The sequence below is a fragment of the Lepidochelys kempii genome, chromosome 12, assembly GCF_965140265.1.
Source record: "Lepidochelys kempii isolate rLepKem1 chromosome 12, rLepKem1.hap2, whole genome shotgun sequence".
In the NCBI taxonomy this organism is placed as follows: Eukaryota; Metazoa; Chordata; order Testudines; family Cheloniidae; genus Lepidochelys; species Lepidochelys kempii.
This window is the reverse complement of record NC_133267.1, coordinates 24587399-24608700: the sequence shown is the minus strand read 5'-3', so window position 1 is coordinate 24608700 and position 21302 is coordinate 24587399. Positions and strand designations below refer to the sequence as shown.

At 38.2% G+C, this 21302-nt stretch overlaps 1 protein-coding gene across 7 annotated transcripts in view; it reads left to right on the top strand.

Moving 5' to 3' along the window:
• The window catches only part of LOC140896301 (transcription initiation factor TFIID subunit 4-like), a 200623-nt gene that overhangs the window by 169894 nt on the left and 9427 nt on the right, over nt 1–21302 (top strand). For 5 of the 7 annotated variants that reach the window (XM_073307901.1, XM_073307900.1, XM_073307896.1 and 2 more), the window contains one exon: nt 3166–3204. The exons of 1 other annotated variant lie outside the window; for it this stretch is intronic. In XM_073307901.1, the coding sequence (XP_073164002.1) occupies nt 3166–3204 (39 nt within the window). Of the gene's footprint in view, nt 1–3165; nt 3205–9410; nt 9450–21302 lie in introns of all 7 variants that reach the window. One more of the 7 variants, XM_073307899.1, reaches the window with a different exon arrangement.

The window sequence follows — 21302 nt, the reverse complement described above, 5'->3', positions numbered from 1 at the left end:
CTGTTTGAAATCAATTGTAAGTTTTGTATTTTGGCAAAATTAGGCAAAACAATCCAAGATTCATAGTTTTGGCTATCTTTAGTCTAAACATTGCCTCAGCTACACATTATATAAAAATATGATGTTTGTTATACTGGTACCACTGTGTCTTTGTCTGCAAAACAAACAAATCTTAATTTTTGAAAAGTTTTTTTTAGAACTGTGGTAGCTAAAACACAGCTTTCTAATTTTTTAGATGTTTTTTTACCAGAGTTAGCAGATTTCCTGACCATGTTATCATGATGTTCTTTTGTGAAATTAATAGCTTTAAAAATTGACAACATATTGCACAACAAGAATGTGCAATATTGTTTGTTAAAGTGATACTCTTTAAAGAACATTTTATTGAACTTTATTTTTCTTTGTTAACTGCATACTAATTTTAAAGGTCAGTGTGGTTAGTTACCATAGTAGTGACCTAAAAATAACCTTTCTAGTGTACCTGTATATTTCAGATCTGTAGTGTTAGCATTCAGAAATGTTCTTTCCCTTAGAGTTTCAGCAGCTAAATAAGTTGCAACCCCTTCAGCTATACTCATAAAAATTTGCTTCCAGACAACATGGTCTGTTTATTGTGTAATAATCGAAATGGCACTAAATTGCAATGATTGCTGAACACTTAGGAATTGCATTAACCACTTAACTGCTAAACTATTTTCTGTTTTCTTCCTCACTGAGAAGTATTATATTGATTTTTCCTCTTAGTGCTGCTTATTCAACCTCTGAGATGAACAGAATATTTTAGTAGCCTCCTACACTGTCATATTTTGAGTCAATCAGCAGTGACCTTGGCTAGGAATTTTCTAGAGGTTTTTTAAAGAGCCATGGAACAAAGTAGCTTGCAGTGCATAGCCTTGAATTTATTCAGAAAATGGAGGCGGGTGGGGGACCTTTTGCCTAAGTTACTTCAGAAAATGTATCAGTAGGAAGAAATTGCTCTCTTTCTTTCCCTGTATATGAAAGAATATATTTCCTACTCCTATTTAGTACTCTGGTGCTCAGACAAATAAGTTAATAGTGATGAGGCTTTTAGCCGATATTTAGTCTTGGCCTATAGTGCAGTGTTTTGCATGTAATTAAAAACCTAAATACAGTATTGTCTGAAACATTTTTTCCTAGGTATGGTTCTTGCTTTTGGTGGGGAGAGTGGGTATGATGATGATTTTTACATGTTTCTAACCATTCTGACTTTACTGAGGTAAACTAGAGAAATATTTGGGCAATATCAAACTTTAAAGGTCTGCGATCACAGCTAGTTTTGTTAGAAAATTTTATCAGAGAATAAACTCCTTTCAAGGGTATATGCAGATAAATTGTGGTGTTTGCATTTTTGAGAGAATTTGGCAGAAAAGCTTTGTTTTCTTTTTGTTTTGAAACACCCCTCTTCTCCCCTCCCCCCAAAAAAAACCTTTCTAAAATCTTGCTTTAAAAAAAAAATGAAAAAAAACCCCACAGAGGCTGATATAGGTAAGGAAGAGTTAAACAGAAATTGAGCGGGGATGCTGGGGGGCAGCAGTGCTGCAGAACATAGCAGTGTTCGTGCGAAGGCAAGTCATTTCCCGAAACACTGCAGACACATGGCCTCAGGCAGTCTAAAACCTTTGGAGACCAAAATGGCTCGCAGGAGTTAGAAGTAATAAGGTGTTTTTCTCTTCTTTCTCCTTCACTGAAATTCTGTAAGGTTGCTATGCATTACCAAGGAACAATGCCACTATTTTTGTGTTTTATATGGGTATTAAGATCCATTACAATTTGACATTTTTAAGATTGGTTATCCTGTAGTTTGGTGTTAAATTGAAGTTGTTTGTTTTGAATTTAATTCTTTCATTTTTCAAAGGGGAAAAAGGAAGCACTGCTGTGCTGATAGCTTACTGAAGTATGCCAGGATTTGGAGTTGGAATCAAATCTGTTTGCTATCACAAAATATAGATGAAATTATTTTTTAAAGAACTCTATTTTTTCATTGCAAAGTCTGCAGTGATTTTTGGTCAGCTTTTTAAAATCAGAATACAGAAAGTACTGTGTATATCCCATTTTTGAGGCATATAGTATCTGAGATTCTTTTTAACTGTTATATATCAAATATGTATTATGCTTAATGCAACCTGCTTATAATTATTATAGCGCTATGTGTTTGCAGCAGTTAAATAAACTCCACATCAAATAAATTACTGCAGCAATGTTATTAGGCCAGCAGCAATGTTAAGGACATCTGTTAACTCTTTTTCAAATGCCCTGTCCTTACTCGTTTATTCCAAACATTTCTGTTGTTAATTACTACTTGAAGTATATGACATAGCCCTTCAAACGTAATTGTGGAGACTTGGCGTAGAAGGGGGAAGTCTGGCTTCAAGTAATAATTCTCCCTCCCATCCACTGTCTTCTGAACCTCAGACTACAGCGGGGGAAATACCCATATCTCATTGTTTTAAAGTAAGCATTTTAAATAAAAGTCAGGTAAATTGTGGGACCAGAATATATGTTTAATTAAATCCTAAGAGCCTGATCCTGTAAACGTGTACACACATGAATATTTTTTACATTGGCCCATGAGACTACTCACATGAGTAAAGACTTACTTATGTGAGTGAAAGTTTGTAGAATTGGGCCGCCTAAAATTCTAGGTTATTATTATAGCTGGTCAAAAATGTTTTGACAAAACTTTTTTCTGTCCAAAGAATGCTGTTTTGTCAAAACCTAAAAGTTTCACAGAAAATCTTTTTTGCCGACCTTTTTGTCAGGAAGCTTTCTCAGGTCTAAGGTGGCATTTCTACAGAGGGGGCTCCCTGTAGCTCAGTGGTTAGGGAAATGGCCTGGGACCTGTCTTCCACGTTATCCTCTCATTCTCATTTTGATGCGGAATGAGAACAAATTTCAAAAACCTCAGAATTGTGATTTTCTGGCAAGCCTTAGTTATTGCGTAGTAAAAGTTTTCTCATGTAGAATCCGTTCCATAGTACTTGTGGAAGATAATTTAGTCTTTTTGTCTGAAGTTTGTGTGTCACTCTAAGGTGTTCCACTAACTGAACAAGAGTAGGCCAAGTCATTTGCAATATTTATGGTTTAGTAGGCCTTAGATATTTGACCACAAAAATGAAATAAACTGGATGCTTGTTTTTTTTAAAGGTCGTATGGAGCTTTAGAATGAAATCTGGGGAGAAAAAGGTGAGACCTGAAGACAGACTGTTAATAAGTTTTTGTCTTGCTGAGCTACACTAAGTCTGTCTGTATGATGTGAATGTACATTGCTTTTCATTAACATTATATCATTTGCAATGGTAGGAAAATGTTACGCAAACTAAGGAGATCTTGATCATGGTAGTCCAGTTTTCTCATCTGGATAATTCCTATGCTTCAATTTACCCTCTATCTCTGTAATATTACTGTATACCACTGGAGGTTTTGAGTGTTTTTTTCAAGTGTTGGGAATTTCATAGACTGAGACTTTGGATTGTTTTCTCATGTTTTTTTATTAATAGGACTAAATTCACCACAAAACTTCTGTGTGGCTTACTGTGCTGCATGTGGCTGTGGAGGGTCACAAATATGATCTTAGAACATAACATAACACTAGACAGAGCTGACTACTTGGGAACTTCAGGTTCTTAGTGGCAAAATGACATCCCTCCCTTTATATTTTCTGATTTGATGATGGGAGAAGGGGAGGCCCAGGTACTTGTAAGTGAACACCTTGCTGTATGTATCTGATTCCAAAGCAGTCTTGATACTGATTGGCAGCAATTGCCAGTGAAGCCTGATGAAGGCTTCCCTCATATAGTGACCTCTTTATATGTGCTCTGTAGTGTCTGTTAGATAAGATCATGAGTTGGCCAACTTTCTTTGTGGGCCAATGAATTATGCAGGTGGAGTAATTAGATGTTTTTGTTTTGTGAATCAGGATTAAGTTCTAGGGATGCCTACCTAGGAAAGCCTGTTCAACTGCATAATAAAAGGCATTTTTAATGCAGAGGTGGGAAATGTTTAAATGCAAAAGAAAATTGCAAAATATAAAAGATAATATCCTCTTGTATATGAAGAGGAAAAGTGAATTATAAACTCTAATTGATATCTGTTGAAGCTTTTTTCACTATTGCTCTGTGTGGAGAAGGGAATATTTTAACATAAACTCCTAAAAGAAAAACAAGCATTTTCCCCTCCAGTGGAAGATTTTTCAAAAGTAAAATATTTTTATATGGCTGGAAGTTATGTATGAAATATATACTATTACTGACCAGCATTTCTGCACTGTTGTTACAACTGCACTGCAAATTACTTTAATGAAGCATTGTGTTCATTATGTCATTTGCACATTAAACACAATATTTGAAATATCTAGTACACAAGGATGTAGTTTTGACTTTTCTAACCTACATGCCTTATGTTTATGCCTCAAGATAACATTAAATAACATATTTAAACTACTCATGTGGAAAAAACAAAATTATATCTCATGAACTGATTTCTTCACACTGAGGAATTTCTATCTCCTTTTGTTCAGACACGAAACAGAAACCATAGAGGTACGAATGTTTGTAGAAGTGGCATTATAGTTAGGAATGGAGAAGGCATGAAATCTTTCTAAAGGGAAAAGATACATGCTCATTTTTAAAAGTTAGCATGAAATTATTTTGCAAGAATATTCCTTTATAAATGTGCTAATGGGATCCATTTCCAATCTTGAGACATTACAATAATATTGATGGGACTAATTGATGGGGGATAATAGGTCAAAAGAAAAAGTATATTGAGCTATTATCATTTAATGTTCTGAGTTATGTCTTAATTATAAAGGAATTTAGAATTGACCCTGACCAATGGGAAATCTTGGCAAGTGATTGTAACAAGTGGCGCCATTGTCTCTATCAGGGTATCAAAGTCCATGACAGGAGCTGGCTCCTACAGCTTGAAGAGAAAAGAGCCTGTAAGAAGCAAACAGCTATCAGCCAAGACACATACAGTTGCAGTAACTGCCAAAGATCATGCAAATCTTGGATTGGCCCTATTCAGTCACATGAGACATTGCAAACCATCTACATCATAGGCTGCAATTCCCACCGTCTCTCGCAGACGAAAGGATGCCAACAAAGTGTGTCTGAATATAAGAAAAGATTAGTAATATCTATGGCTGTTGATTAATCGCAGTTAACTCACGCGATTAACTCAAAAAAATTAATTGCGATTAAAAAAATTAATCGTGATTAATCACAGTTGTAATCACACCGTTAAACAATAGAATACAAATTGAAATTTCTTAGAATCATAGAATCATAGAATATCAGGGTTGGAAGGGACCCCAGAAGGTCATCTAGTCCAACCCCCTGCTCGAAGCAGGACCAATTCCCAGTTAAATCATCCCAGCCAGGGCTTTGTCAAGCCTGACCTTAAAAACCTCTAAGGAAGGAATATTCTTAAATATTTCATTTAATATTTATTTTAATATTTATTATTTATATATATTTATATATTTATTTAATATTTAATTTAATATTTAAATATTTCTTAAATTCTTAAATATTTTGCATGTTTTTCTACATATCTATATATTGTATGCTGTGTTGTAATTGAAATTAAAGTGTATATTTTTATTAAAAATGTTTGCACTGTAAAAATGATAAACAAAAGAAATAGTATTTTTCAGTTCACCTCATACAAGCACAGTAGTGCATTCTCTTTGTTGTGAAAGTGCAACTTACAAATGTAGATTTTTTTTGTTGCATAACTGCACTCAAAAACAAAACAATGTAAAAACTTCAGAGCGTATAAGTCCACTCAGTCCTACTTCTTGTTCTACCAGTCACTAAGACAAACAAAAACAACGAGGACTCCGGTGGCAACTTAAAGACTAACAGATTTATTGATAAATAAATAAATAAATCGGTTAGTCTTTAAGGTACCACCAGACTCCTCGTTGTTTTTGTAGATAGAGACTACATGGCTACCCCTGTAATACTTAAGACAAATAAGTTTGTTTACATTTACAGGAGATAATGCTGCCCTCTTCTGATTTACAGTGTCACCAGAAAGTGAAAACAGACATTTGCATGACACTTTTGTGGCTGGCATTGCAAGCTATTTATGTGCAAGATATGCTAAACATTTGTATGCCCCTTCATGCTTCGGCCACCATTCTAGAGGACATGCTTCCATGCTGATGATGCTCGTTAAAAAAAATGTGTTAATTAAATTTGTGACTGAACTCAGTGGGGGAGAATTGTATGTCTCCTTATCTGTTTTACACCCGCATTCTGCCATATATTTCATGTTATAGCAGTCTCGGATGATGACCCAGCATGTTGTTCATTTTAAGAACACTTTCACTGCAGGTTTAACAAAATGAAAAGAAGGCACCAATGTGAGATTTCTAAAGATACCCACAGCACTTAATCCAATTTAAGAATTGAAGTGCCTTCCAAAATCTGATCGGGATGGGGTATGAAGAATGCTTTCAGAAGTCTTAAAAGAGCAACACTCTGATGCAGAAACTACAGAACCCAAACCACCAAAAAAGAAAATCAGCCTTCTGTTGGTGGCATCTGACTCAGATGATGAAAAGGAACATGCCTTGAACTGCACGGCTTTGGATCATTATTGAGCAGAACTGATCATCAGCATGGATGCATGTCCTCTGGAATGGTGGTTGACGCATGAAGGGATATATGAATCTTTAGCACATCTGGCTTGTAAATATCTTGCAATAGCAGCTACAACAGTGCCATGTGAATGCCTGTTCTCACGTTCAGGTGATACTGTAAACAAGAAGCGGGCAGCATTATCTCCTGCAAATGTAAACAAACTTGTTTGTCTGAGCAATTGGCTGATTTAGGACTGAGTGGATTTGTAGGTTCTAAAGTTTGACATTGTTTTATTTTTGAAGGCAGGGGTTTTTTTGTACATAATTCTACATTTGTAAGTTCAACTTTCATGATAAAGAGATTGCACTACAATACTTGTATTAGGTGAATTGAAAAATACTATTTCTTTCATTTTTTTTACAGTGCAAATATTTGTAATAAAAAATAAATACAAAGTGTGTACTGTACACTTTGTATTCTGTGTTGGAATTGAAATAAATATATTTCAAAATGTAGAAAACATCCAAAAATATTTAAATAAATGGTATTCTATTACTGTTCAACAGTGTGATTAATCATGATTAATTTTTTTAATCGCATGATTAATCACAATTCATTTTTTAATCACTTGACAGCCCTAGTAATATCCATATCTGATTTTCCCTCCATTTTCACAGTCCGCGGGAAATTATTCTTTCAAATGCCAATTCTTTATTAAATTTAATAAAACCAGAAGTGTATATTTTCTTGTAGATATCATACGTTTTCTTTAATATGAAACTCAAGCAATATTTCTGTAGATGGAAATCATTACACCTAGGCCAAAAGTTCTCATAGATTTTAGCTAAATAGTGTGTAGCTTTTCGAAAGACAGAATTAAAATGTAAATGCAGTGTCCCAGATAACCTATTCTGCAAATCCCTGGAATTAACGCTGCCTTTGAAAATTCAGCTTCACTATGAAACTAAAAATTGATGACATGGAACATCAGACTTTTGCAAAGAAGCTTCTCCCTCAGTTTATGGACCTGTCTCAGAAAAATATATTCTTCTGCTGAGTTTGCTCTGTGTCTGGGAGAACGCACCTAGATATTGCTGGTGAACAGTTTGGGACAAAATATGGATCAACGAAAGCAATACAATTTCATCTCAATGCTACGAACCTTATTTCATATTGACTTATTTTGGTCTAGCTATGCTGTGATATTTGCTAGTTTTGAAAATCAGAACTTGGGGCAAATTCTGATCTCATTTAGGTAAATGTAAATATCCCTTTTGACTTCCAGTTTTGATAATTGTTCTCTATGGTATGTCTACACAGGGATAAAAGACCTGTGGCATGGCTGTGGCTGGCTGAGGTCAGCTGGCTCAGGCTGAAGGGCTCAAAATTGTGGTGCAGACATTTGGGCTTAGGCTGGAGCCCAAGCGAGGCTGAAGGGTCCCACAGCTTGGGCACCAGCCCAAGCCCAAACATCTACACAGTGATTTTTTCAGCCCCAGAGCCTGAGTCCCGTAAGCCCAAGTCAGCTGACCCGTGGGTTTTTATCCCTGTGCAGACACACCTAAAGGCAGTGGGTTCTCACTAAAGGGCCCATTGTGGGGCTGCAGGCAGGTTTCAGGAGGTCTGCCAAGCAGGGCCATCATTCGACTCACTGGGACCCAGGGCAGAAAGCCAAAGCCCCACTGCATGGGGCTGAAGCCAAAGCCTGAGCAGTGTAGCTTCGCAGAGGCCCCTGTGGCATGGGGCCCTGGGCAGTTACCTTGCTTGCTACCCCCAATGCTGGCCCTGGCTTTTATGTGCAGAAAAACAGTTGTGACACAGGTGGGTAGTGAACATAAGAACGGCCATACGGGGTCAGACCAAAGGTCCATCTAGCCCAGTATCCTGTCTTCCAACCGTGGCTAATGCCAGGTGCCCCAGTGGAGTTTTTATAGCATGGAAAGAAAAAGGTTAAGAACCCCTGCCCTAGGGCACACAAACTTTCCTTTTTCAGTAAGACCAGTTTTGTTATTAGGATACCTCTTAAACCTTTCATAAGTCTGCCCATTTTGAAATTTAGACTTTCTGTTTAATCTGAAACAAATACTTCAACAGTAGAAAGATTTTTGAGATTCAGTCATTGTTTTCATTTAATAACTGTTATATATAAATTTGTAAAAGAGCCATCTAATGAAATTGATATAGTAGAAAGGTTTAACGAAGTCTGGAAACCTTTTGACTTATTTCTTAACTAAAAGTTACCCAAATATCTTGTCTCTTATATATCAGCACTTGTTAGATTTTTCCTTTACTGCATTCTTCAACTGCTTTGTTGAATGCCATCTTGTGCAATCTATTTCTTTTTTTATTTTGTGTGTTTTTGGGAATATACTTTAGTAATACAATACATTTTCATTTTTTTATATAAAAGTTATTTTTCTTTTTTCATTGTGGTGTTTTAATTTGTACCATTATTGTTTTTTTAAGGTCATGGTTTTTTTCATTTGTTCATAGACAAACACCTGTCAGGAATGGTCTAGAAAATACTTAGTCCTGACATGAGTGCAGGGGACTGGACTAGATGACCTCTCGAGGTCCCTTCCAGTCCTATGATTCTGTATTTACTATTTAGAGTATAAAAATGTCAAACTAAATTGATCTTATACTAAACGTGCAATATGTGAAAATACCCAAGCAGAGATATAGACCACTTGATACAGCACACTGCTTCAATAGAGTCTGAACTAAATAATGTATGATGAAATAAAGAACATAAACCTGATTTTGCAAGGTGCTAAGTACCCACTATTCCTGCTGTAGGAGAGACACCACTCAGGATCTGGACCATAACATGTTAAAGTAAGTCAACCTCAGTATGATGGCTGCATGAATAAAGTTATCAAGATCTTAGGAGCCTTTTCAGAAAGATAAAGGATGCGCTGATTACAGTTTTACCTTGTTATATGACAGATTTCAGCCTAAAATAAAAACTTTGGTTTTAAAGAATTTTTTTTGGTTGGCTTTTGACCATCTAACATCAGCTGGGGAGCAGTGAAGGCTTCTGAAGAACAACATATAACCCAGACATCCATTTTGCTACAATTTAATTTTAAAAGGGTAAGTGGAAGCCAAGATCTAAGAATTGCAGTAGTTAGTGGCAAAAGCTGATATGGGATTATAAAGGTTATAGTTCAGATAGAACAGATGGTAAAATAGTTATAACCTACAATACCATATGTTACTACATAAGACATGCAGGTAGTACTATATATATGCTATCTTGAAAAATCAGATTTTAAGAAAGCAAAAAGGATCAATTGTATACATGAATATATAACATTTGCTTAAAATATTTTGTTCAGTAATATCACATATTTCAGTCCAGGATAATCAAAGGACTGTAATTAGTAATTACGTAACTCAAAGTACCAAAGTGAGATAAAAAGATCTTAGACCAAATCCAAAAATAAAACACTGATTATTCTAAAATGGCTAATATAAATTTAGGTGGTTCAATTAAATCTCATTGATCATGATTATAAACAGACTGTAGAAAAAGTAATCAAAGTTAAATTCAAAGCACCAAGAATAGGTTAATACTTCATCTCTGGTTTCTGTAATGATTCATCTGGGGCCAGATTTTCAAAAGTGCACATTACCCACAACTGAGACCAGATTTCCAAAGAGCTTTGCTCTCATTTAGGTACCAATGAAGTGGTCATTTTCCCATTGAGAACAATGGAAGCTACTGAGTGCTGAGCACTTTGGAAAATCTGGCCCCCGCAGTATAGTTTCTACCATTATTATTCAATTTATCTTTTTAAGAATCTGATTTTGTTAGAAAAATTGAAAATATCAGACAATAAAGAAAAAGGGTTAATCAAATCAGAAATACTTGGAGAAGTGGAATGGTAGCAAAGGAGAAAAATGAAGGCAGAGAGTTGTGATTTGGAGTGGTGGTAAAGAGCCTCTGGGCTTGAGATTCATCTCGCATTTTATAATACTCATGTTGTGTTGTAGCATAATGCACTTGCTTCTTCTAGAGCTAGCTGTTTCTCATATCTTGTTCCCAATGGTAAAAATAGGCCAGTAGCATCATTCCATACTGTTGAGCACATTCTGAATCCCACATTTTTTCATTTGCCTCCACTAATTAATTTAGTAAATCTTATTTCTCATATTGCTGATGATTGGTTGTGCCAGCTCCCAGCCAAAGATACTGACTATATTACACTCCACTGCCTTTTGTTTAACTTTGCCAAAATTCGTCCCATCGCTAATCTCCGTTCTTGGCGAGTATTTTGGAAAGGTGTTTTGTCCTGTAGCTGTGGCCTATTTCCCTAGTAATTATTTGTATGAGAAATTTCAGTTAATTTGTTGGTCATTTTCAGCTTTGGGAAACTGTCAGTCTAGATCTGTTTTATTTCTTCAGTTGGTATCACACAATTTTGTCTTGGTCTTTGTTTTTTTGTTTATACATGCTATTTTGTATCTTTGAGAATTGTTTCCCATTATACTGTAATATCTGTTTTTATTAGTAAACAGATTTGTTACTACTGACCCCTTTGATTTTTGACGGTCTTGATTTTAACATCCTTCACCTATCTAACTTAGGTGCGATCAGTATCTATATATTTGAAATTTATTTATAATCAAGCAAAGATCATGGTAGATCTTTGGTGTTTACTTTTACTTGTTAATTTGTCTCTTCCTAAGGTACTCTGAATGGTATTCAACTTTAACAAGATACTAAAGTTACCAGTTTAGGGATGATTTCAGGAATTTGACAAGAATTTGTCACTTATTGATATGGTAATACTGGATATAACTTTGTTATATCAATGTATAATTTGTTAAAGTCTTTGCTAATTGGGCTTGTGGCTTGTATTTTCTAGAGGCTATATCTTATTCACAGTGTTGTTGCAAAATTTCTTGCAGATGTATTCCTGTACTCATTGTACTCTCAGTTCATGTGTTCAAACTAGTTCTGTTTTTAAGTCCCTTCCTTAACTACTTCTACAACTTTGTGTGACCTGTAATACCAATTTCCTAAAAAAAGAAGCTGATCTTTCTGAAACTTTTCATACTGCATCTCAGTCCACAGTAGGATCTGTTTGGAAGGTAAAAAAAAAAAAAATTTTAAAAAGACTTTTAAAGTCACGAACCAAAATTTTCTCCAAAACAGTTTGGCATAGAAACTCAAAAATTTGCTCTGTTTTGTTGGCCATCCTGCAGAGAAGTGCCTTTAAGAGTTTAGGTGGTTGGTTGGTTTTGGGTGGGAGTCAGTGGAGAAGGCAGCAATTTGGAGATGCAGAGAACGGGACGAGATAAAGAATTGTTGATAATTTTATAAACTGCAAAGTTTAAATGAGCAGTACAATAAATGTTTATAAATTTAAACTGACCTGCTACTGACTCCAGGCTTTGCTGTTTCACCAGCTGCTGGGTTGAGCCACAGATTGGGAGGCATGGATTTGGAGGGTATGTGACTACAGGGGGGTAGTAGTAATGCATAGTGGCAGGAGTACAGGAGCCTGATAGGGAGAAGGGGGGACTCGGGTATGGGAAGGACGTGTCAGGGCTGACACAAAATTATGCTCTGGGCTCTGGTGCTGTGATAGTGACAGGATGAGGGTCAGCTTCTGGGGATAGGGGTAAGAAATTGGAGGGCATGGAAGCAGGATGAGGGGGCATAGAGGGATGCATGGAATGAAGGTAAGGGAGAGGACATGGGTGTCAGAAAAGTGGTGTACAGCACTTGGCAGTAGGCCTGCAAGGGAAGTATGCAGGGGATTAGAGTTGGGGCATGAATTGTTGGGGGTATGAAAGGGAAGGGGGCATAAGCGGTTGCTTGGTGCTAGGGAGAATTGAGAAGGGCATGAAAAAAGGAGAGGAGCAAGGGATATGGAAATGGAGTCAGGAGGTGGCAGGGCATGATAAGTCGTATAGCATGGATGGTGCATGCGTAGGACCCAGGTGAAACTTAGAAAGAAGATGTGGAGAACCATGAGGGGCATGGAGGGAGCAGGGGAGTTTGGGGTAGGGGTGTAGCGTGAGACGTGTCTCCTAAATGTTAAGAAATCTGGAAATGAATGGCTAAGGGATTCAGCCAGTTCCCACGGTACATGAGAATTCCTCAATCACTGTCACCCAACCTAATTTACCCCTAGGGTGACCAAATGTCCGAATATTATGTGTTTTGTCTTATATATGCAACTGTACCCCCCACCTCCTCCCAAAAAAAGTGTATCCCAATTTTTTACACTTGCTATCTGGTCACCCTATTTATACCAATCATCAACTGTATTCCCTGACATTTGCAAAAATACATGAAAGGTTAAAAATAGCTCTGTTGACAAATTTTAACATCTCATTTCCTATTCAAGTGATTAATTTCCAACACACTGTCCTGTATACTGAAGGTAATAATAGTTAGATCTTAACATTTCATTGCTTCTTGAATGTACGATGACCACCAGATATTAATTTTAGATAATTTCTACTTTTAAATGTAAACTTGTAAATATTTGACTTTGTGAAGCCACATCTGATCTACTGTGGCACATGATGCATGAGCGGGGTTTCTGCTTGGTGTGTTTCACCCATGCTCTAAGATAGTATTTTGTGTAATTTCAAGGTGGGAGGGAGTCCAGGACATAAGTAGAGGACTCCTGAGTTAGTCTAACCAGCTCTAAGTGGGAGAGGATTCCAACCCAGGGATGTTCATTCTGTGAAGTTAACCACATTGCATATTTAAGTGGTTTTATGGCCTGGATGTACAAATTAGGGGCATACATTACCCGCCATTCACGGGACCTCAATGATAACTGTAGGAGGTTTATACTACTGTATTTAGCTTATGACTAAGCTTTTAATACAGCTACTGTTGCATGCAACATCATTCAATGGAAAAATTTATGCTAAGCACTTTTAATGCTATTGTTGTTTTTTCCCTTTGTTTATTTGGGCATTGGTGCAAAAATTATTTAATTTGCACACAGAATTGCTAGGACTGCTCAAAAATAGGCACACAGTTGCATAACAAAATTATTTGAAAATCTTGCTCTTAATGTGTCATAATTAGTTGAGATGAATGAGGGCAATTCACGCCTCTTAGGGCTTTTGTTTGAGACTGTCTGCAGAGTCAGGAAGATTTTGCTTTGAGCTACACTCGGATCACGTTTGTAAGGTTTTCTTCACAACCATTAGGACTAGACAATTAGGGCTTGTCTACATGGTGCAGTTAATGCATACTGGGGTTTGATTTCTGAAGTGCACCAACATGCACTAACTAACTTTGGGGGGAGGGATAGCTCAGTGGTTTGAGCATTGGCCTGCTAAACCCAGGGTTGTGAGTTCAATCCTTGAGGGGGCCATTTAGGGATCTGGGGCAAAAATTGGGAATTGGTCCTGCTTTGAGCAGGGGGTTGGACTAGATGACCTCCTGAGGTCCCTTCCAACCCTGATATTCTATGATTCTATGATCCATATTAATTGGTCTGTGTAGACTCTGCTGGTGCATACTAAAGGTTCCCTACTGCAGATACTCCTGGGGGCATTCTGTACCAAAATATTAAAAATTCTGCACACAATATTTTAAAATTCTGCAAATTTTGTCAAAATAATACTACATTATCATGTCAGTTTCAATTATTTTGATAATTTATTTCAAAATACCAGCCAGTGAGTATGTCTGTAACAATACAGACACACACAAAAATACGTCCAGGAATAGAGAGCTAAAGAAACCCCTGTGACAACCCAGTTCCTGTTTCTCTGGTCCCTTCCCCTCCCCAGAGCCCAGCCGTGGGGGAGGAACCCTCCCTCCCACAGCCCACCTGTGAGGGATCCTGAGCCAATACACCTGAACCCCCTCTTCCCCAGAGCCCAGCCCCTAGCCCAGACACCCACCCCTCTTTTCCCCCAGAGCCCAGGGATCCAGAGGGAGAAACATCCTGATGCTCGGTCTCAGGCTTGCTGTGTACCACCCTCTCCTTCCCTCAGGTCATGCTGGGAACTGCAGCTGCCAGGAAACCTCTAGCTCCCTCTCCCCTCCCCCAGCAGTTTTGTCTATGTGCAAGCTGGGCTCTGCCAGTTCCAACAACCCCGAGTGGCGACCAGCAGCACTGCAGCCCATTTCTGTGTGGGAAAGGAAATTCTGCAAGCATGTTAATTTCTGCAAAATTCTGCATTGCGCAGTGGCGCAGAATTCCCCCAGGAGTATGCAGATTATGTTAAGGAACACTACTGAATCTTTCATGTATCAAGGTCTACACAGACCAATTAATGTTCAATACGTTAGTGTACTTTAGAAATCACACCTCCTATTGCACATTACCCCACCATGTAGACAAGCCCCTCTTCCTTTCTCTTTTTTTTAAAGAAAGATTGCATTGTGTATATCTGAATCTGCTGTGTGGGGACCAGAAAATACCCTATGTTCCTTGTGGGAGGGGCATTTGACATGCAATTGTATGAGAGAGAGAGAGATGATATCTTTCAAAGGACTTGAAGGTCAGTTTGTGTGACTTATTTTACAGCGCAGTGCAAGATATACCTCTTTGTGCTGGCCTTCCTTCATTAGGAAAGGCTGCAAAGCAGCCTGGTGTCCTATCCCATTCGCTACATTTCTTCAGCTCAGCATGCCTTTACCAAAGGGAGAGGCAAAGAAAAATAGTTCTTACTTGGCTAGCAATTCGGTATATCTTGATTAGGTTTGAAATGCTTAAATTCTACAGTTATAAGTATTCCAGGTATTGATATCAAAAACAGTTCCAGTGTTCTAAGCTTCTTGTTAAATAAGTCACAAAATCATATAGATTACAAAATGAAGAACTAGCCAAAATCAAAGGATGCAAAATGCAGACAATGATTTTGAACAAATATAAAGGATGACCCCAAGGAAAAGAAATCAGATGAGAATCAAATATGATTCTAGGGACTATTTGCTCTGTTGGCTGATCAATCACAGTTCCTCCAGAGTTGTTTTAAAGTTCTTTGTCTCATAGTGATGGAAAGTATAGGGGTATGCAACATGATTGGACTGGAGTAAGATGGGCAAGGATACAAAAATATTTGTGCTAGAGTGTAAACTGCTGTTGAAAGATGAGTAAAAGAGAGTGCCTTGATGTTAACAACAAAAAAAATAATTGGCAGGGTCTGTATTTCAAAGGGAGCAGCACCTGGTTAAACATTTGCAAAGCATAGGAGGATGAGCATTCCAGGTGAAATGTGTGTTATATATACACACACACACACACACACACACACACACACACACACACACACTAAAGAGGTTATTCTGTACATAATTATATCTACAAGAATACAACTCCAAATCCTAAAGTTCTTACTCAGGTAAATCACTCACTGGAATCCAAGTAAAGCAATGAGTTGTTGTAGCTGCAAGATGTCTGTGGATTGAGGCTATGGCAAGGTCTATACCTGCAACGAAGAGCAAGTTGGTGAACAACATGGATGAAAAGATTTGGGGACCACAGATCCTAGCAGCTACTGAGCACCTTGCAAGAAGTGGGAGGATCTAAAACATGAAATTTTTAAGGTATACTAGCTGTGGAGTCAAGGATACAGAAAGACAATGAACAGTTTAAAATTAAATAGTTTTATTCAGCTTTTATCTGAAGAGGGAAAAAAAAGGGGGGGAGAGAGAGAACCAATTTTCATATGTGAAGGAGGCAAAAATTCTATTCTCACTTTGGCTGACTGACCTTAATAATTTTCTGCACTTCTCAAACCTTATATGACCACGCCAAGCATCAAATATCCCTGCCCCCATTTCATAGATGGAGTAACCAGGCATAGAGTTAAGTGATTTCTAAGATTACATCGGAGTTTTGTGGCAGAGCTAAGAATGGAACCTAGGTTTTTGTTATATCTGTTGGAACAGAGTCCTCAGTTGGATCAAAGATGTGCCACATTTCTGGCACCTCTGGGGCTATGAGAAGCTGAGTGCCAGTTTGGCCCCAGGGCCACCTATACTTGCTTGTGGCTACCAAGTGTCATTGGCTTATACCAGTCCGCGAGGGGCTCTTACACTGGCCAGGGATCATTGGAATGGGGTGATGCAGCCACTAATTCTGCACACCAGTGGGCAGGGCAGGAGTTAGTTCTGTTTATGTTTGATGTAGAACTTAGTATCTTTGACATACTTCTAGCACATCATCCATGTTGTCTCAGCTGATGTTGGAGACTATTTTTTGCTAACCTCATTAAGTTAAATGAAAGAATGAGATTAGGCACTGGGCAATAGTTTGTGACCTGTTTTAACATCAAGTGATTTTTTTTTAGCGCTGGTTGGATTGCTGCATGTTTTAGGAGGGTGTGGGGGAGATTCCCCTCAGTTAAGGAAGCGCTGACAACTTCTGTCATTAGGAGTCCTAGGTGGTATATATTTTACCATCCAGGAAGGACGTGAATCAGAGTCGCAGCTGGTGGCTCTGATTATTGCTTGTGCTTCCATGACTACTGCTTGTGTCAATGGACTGAATTCTTGGAAGGGGAAGGCATTGTTCCTCCAGGCCTACTCTCAGCTTGTTGTTAGTGGCCTGTGAGTCCTTCCTGCATGCAGATGACCTTTTCTGTGAAATAAGATTCCTGACAGTGGGAGGAGCTTTGTTCTGCTGATTCAAGGCAGTTTTGCAGAGTTCCAAGCAGCTTACTATGTGGATTTTTCAGACCGGCCTGTAAATCTTGAACCTCTGTTGGCTGTATGTATGTGTTAGAGCCCATGATATATTTAATAAGACTAAGGGGTTTGCCACCGTGTCAGTGCATAAACTTTCACCTCCCTCGTTCTTGTGCAGGATGCTGTACACAATTGACTGCTGTCCTCTCCCTTAGAGGTTGCTTCAGTTCTATGGTGCTGTGTATACAATGTGTCAAGTATTTGTGGGTGAAAGGTGCCATATAATTGTACATGCTGCTACTTTGAAGCCTGCCTGTTGTGTTGGGATGACTCTTAAGAGAGTGGTCGAGAGAAATGATTATGATTGGGAATGACTGCTTGACTGGGACAATAACACTGTAAATGTAGCTAGTTCCAAGTAGTGTAGCAGTGATCACCCAGGTGTTATGTGAGTGTGAAATTAAAACATCTGATCTTTAAACACAAGTTCCCAAATAAAGATTAAAAGGGTATGTTTTCTCATAGCCCTCTAAGGTCACTGTAAATTCTAGTGACCTCAGTCAAGTGTAGCTACATTCTGCTAGTATTTTCCCAATAACTCCAATAAAATGTATTTGAAATTAGTTTAATATACAATTTTTGCATTACAAATGCTATACATATGTATCTAGCTGTTGGTAAAATATATTTATTAAAATAGCACGTATTATAGTAAACAGAATATAATACATGTCTATTCTATATTATCTAAGAAATGTAGTTGAAGACTGCACCATAATGTACAAGAGGTCATAGTTTATGTGGGCAGTCTTACTCTAGTATTTTCTGACTTTTGATTGCCTTACTATGGAACCATAAAAGTCTTTTAATGTAGATTTTTGCATTTGGGAGCACAGTTGTACTTGATTTGTTTTGAAAATTTGGTCCAGGCAGTTTTGTATGGTTATCTGAACCTTTGAGAGTCCCCACTTCCTTAACCCTTGGACAGTCCTTCATCCTGTATCTCCCATTTGGCCTTCAGTTCTGCTTGTCACTCCTCAATCTGCAAACTACATGTTCTTCAGAGGGCGCAAGGGAATGGGCAAGAATGTTTCTATCTATGTCAGGTCTTGTAAGGTGTGCCAAAACGTAAAAAAAAAAAAAACCCCAAAACCAGGTCAAAGTCCCTCTCCAGCCACTCCCCATCATTAAGGTTCCATTTCAGCAAGTAGCTGTGAATATTATGGGTCCTTTTCCAAAAAAGACACCCAAAGGAAAGTAGTACATACTAACTTTCATAAATTTTGCCACCCAATGGCCAAAAGCAGTAGCTCTAAGCAGCACCAGGCACTGGTGTGCCAGGCACTAACAGACATTTTTGCCAGGGTAGGTTGGCCCTCCAGCATCGTCACAGATGCAGGAACTAATTTCCTGGCAGGAACTATGAAAAGCCTTTGGGAAGCTCATGGGGTAAATCACTTATTTGCCACCCCTTACCACCATCAAACAAATGGCCCGGTAGAAAAGTTTAATAAAACTTTGGGGGCCATAATATGTAAATTTGTAAATAAGCACTCCAATAATTGGAACCTAGTGTTGCAGCAGTTGCTCTTTGTCTACAAAGCTGTACCACATCCTAGTTTAGAGTTTTCACCATTTGAACTTGTATATGGCCGCGAGGTTAAGGGGCCATTACAGTTGGTAAAGCAGCAATGGGAGGGGTTTACACCTTCTCCAAAAACTAACATTCTGAACTTTGTAACCAACCTACAAACCACCCTCCCAACCTCTTTAGCCCTTGCTAAAGAAAACCTAAAAAATGCTCAAAAAGAGCAAAAGCCTGGTATAATAAACATGCCAAAAAACGGTCCTTCAAAGTAGAGGACCAGGTCATGGTCTTAAAGGCGCTCCAGGCCCATAACATAAAAGCATCGTAAAAAGGGCCATTCACAGTCCAAAAGCGCCTAAAAGCTGTTAATTATCTCATAGCATTCCCCACCTCAAACCAAAAGCCTAAGGTATACCATATTAATTCTCTAAAGCTCTTTTATTCCAAAAAATTAAAGGTTTGTCAGTTTACAGTCCAGGTAGGAGATAACGCTAAGTGGCCTAAAGGTGTCTACTACAAAAAAAAAAAAAGTGCTGGTGGTGTGGAAGAGGTGAACCTCTCCATAACCCTTGGGCATATGCAGCAACAGCAGATCAAGGAGCTGTGCACTAGCTACGTGCCGACGTTCTCAGCCACCCCAGGACTGACTGAACGGGCATACCACTCCATTGACACAGGTAATGCTCACCCAATTAAAGTCCAACCTTACCGGGTGTCTCCTCAAGCTAAAACTGGTATAAGACAAAAAATCCAGAATATGCTACAAATGGGTATAATCTGCCCCTCTGCCAGTGCCTGGGCAACTCCAGTGGTTCTAGTTCCCAAACCAGATGGGGAGATACGTTTTTGCATGGATTACCGTAAGATAAATGCTGTAACTCGCTCGACAACTATCCAATGCCATACATGTATGAACTATTAGATAAACTGGGGCGGGCCCAGTTCATCTCTACCTTGGACTTAACTAGTAACCACAAATGCGTCCAAGCATGGTGTGGGAGCAGTCTTAATGCAAAAAAAAAATCAAAAGTTCCATCCTGGCGTGTTTCCCAGCAAATAGCTGTCTTAAAAAAAAAAAAAAGCCACTGGTCAATCAGTAAAAAAAAAAAAAAAGAATGTTACGCCATTGTCTACGCTCTGGAAAAGCTACGCCCATACGTTTGGAAGCTGCACTTCCACCTGCAAACCAACCATGCTGCACTACAGTGGCTTCATACCGCCACGGGAAATAACAAAAAACTTATTCGGTGGAGTTTAGCTCTCCAAAATTTTAATTTCAGCATACAGCACATTTCAAAACCTTCTAACAAATTGGCTAATGCACTCTCCCCTAAAAGTTTCCCAAAATCAACTGGTTCAAATCGTCCTTAAAATGTAAAAAATATTGTTAGTCTTTGTACACTTGGTAGTATATTTAGAGGTGCCATGTGTCTTATTAACTCTGTTTTCTCCTAAAGCTCCAGGAAAAAATCACAGCCAGTGTTTCACCCTATCTGTAATTGGGGTGTGTGTGTCATAAATATAAAGGGAAGTGTAACCACCGTTCTGTATACAGTGCTATAAAATCCCTCCTGGCCAAAGGCAAAATCCTTTCACCTGTAAAGGGTTAAGAAGCTAAAATAACCTCGCTGGCACCTGACCAAAATGGCCAATGAGGGGACAAAATTCTTTCAAATCTGGAGGGGCGGGGGGACAAAGGGTTTGGTCTGTCTATGTAATGCTTTTGCTGAAAACAAATAAAAAATGCAAGCCTTACAACTCCTGTAAAGTTAGTAAGTAATCTAGCTAAAAAATGCGTTAAATTTTCATTTGTTTAATGGCTTGTAAAATAAGCTGTGCTGAAGAGAATGCATATTCCTGTTTTTGTGTCTTTTTGTAACTTAAGGGATTCTCTGTGTTTTAAATCTAATTACCCTGTACAGTATTTACCATCCTAATTTTACAAAAGTAATTCTCTTACCTTTTCTTTAATTAAAATTCTTCTTTTACAAACTAATTACTTTTTCATTGTCTTTAAAATCCAAGGGTTTGGGTCTTTGTTCATCTGTACCAATTGGTAAAAATTGTTATCAGCCTTCCTCAGAAAAGGGGGTGTGGGGCTTGGGGGAAATATTTGGGGGGAAAATGTCTCCAAGTGGTCTCTTTCCCTGTTCTTTGTTTAAAATGCTTGGTGGTGGCAGCATACTGTTTAAGGACAAGGCAAAGCTTGTACCTTGGAAAAGTTTTTAACCTAAGCTGGTAAAAATAAGCTTAGGGGGTCTTTCATGCAGGTCCCCACATCTGTACCCTAAAGTTCAAAGTGGGGAAGGAACCTTAACAAATGCCTTAACCTTAAACTTAACAAATTAATAAGAACATAAGACTTGGTGACTGATGTTAGGGAGTAGTGCTTTTTGAGAACAGTCCTAACAGCCAGCATGTTCCGCAGCGATAAAGTACCATCTACTAGAGGTGAAGAGTCCCAGGTAACCAGCCAAAT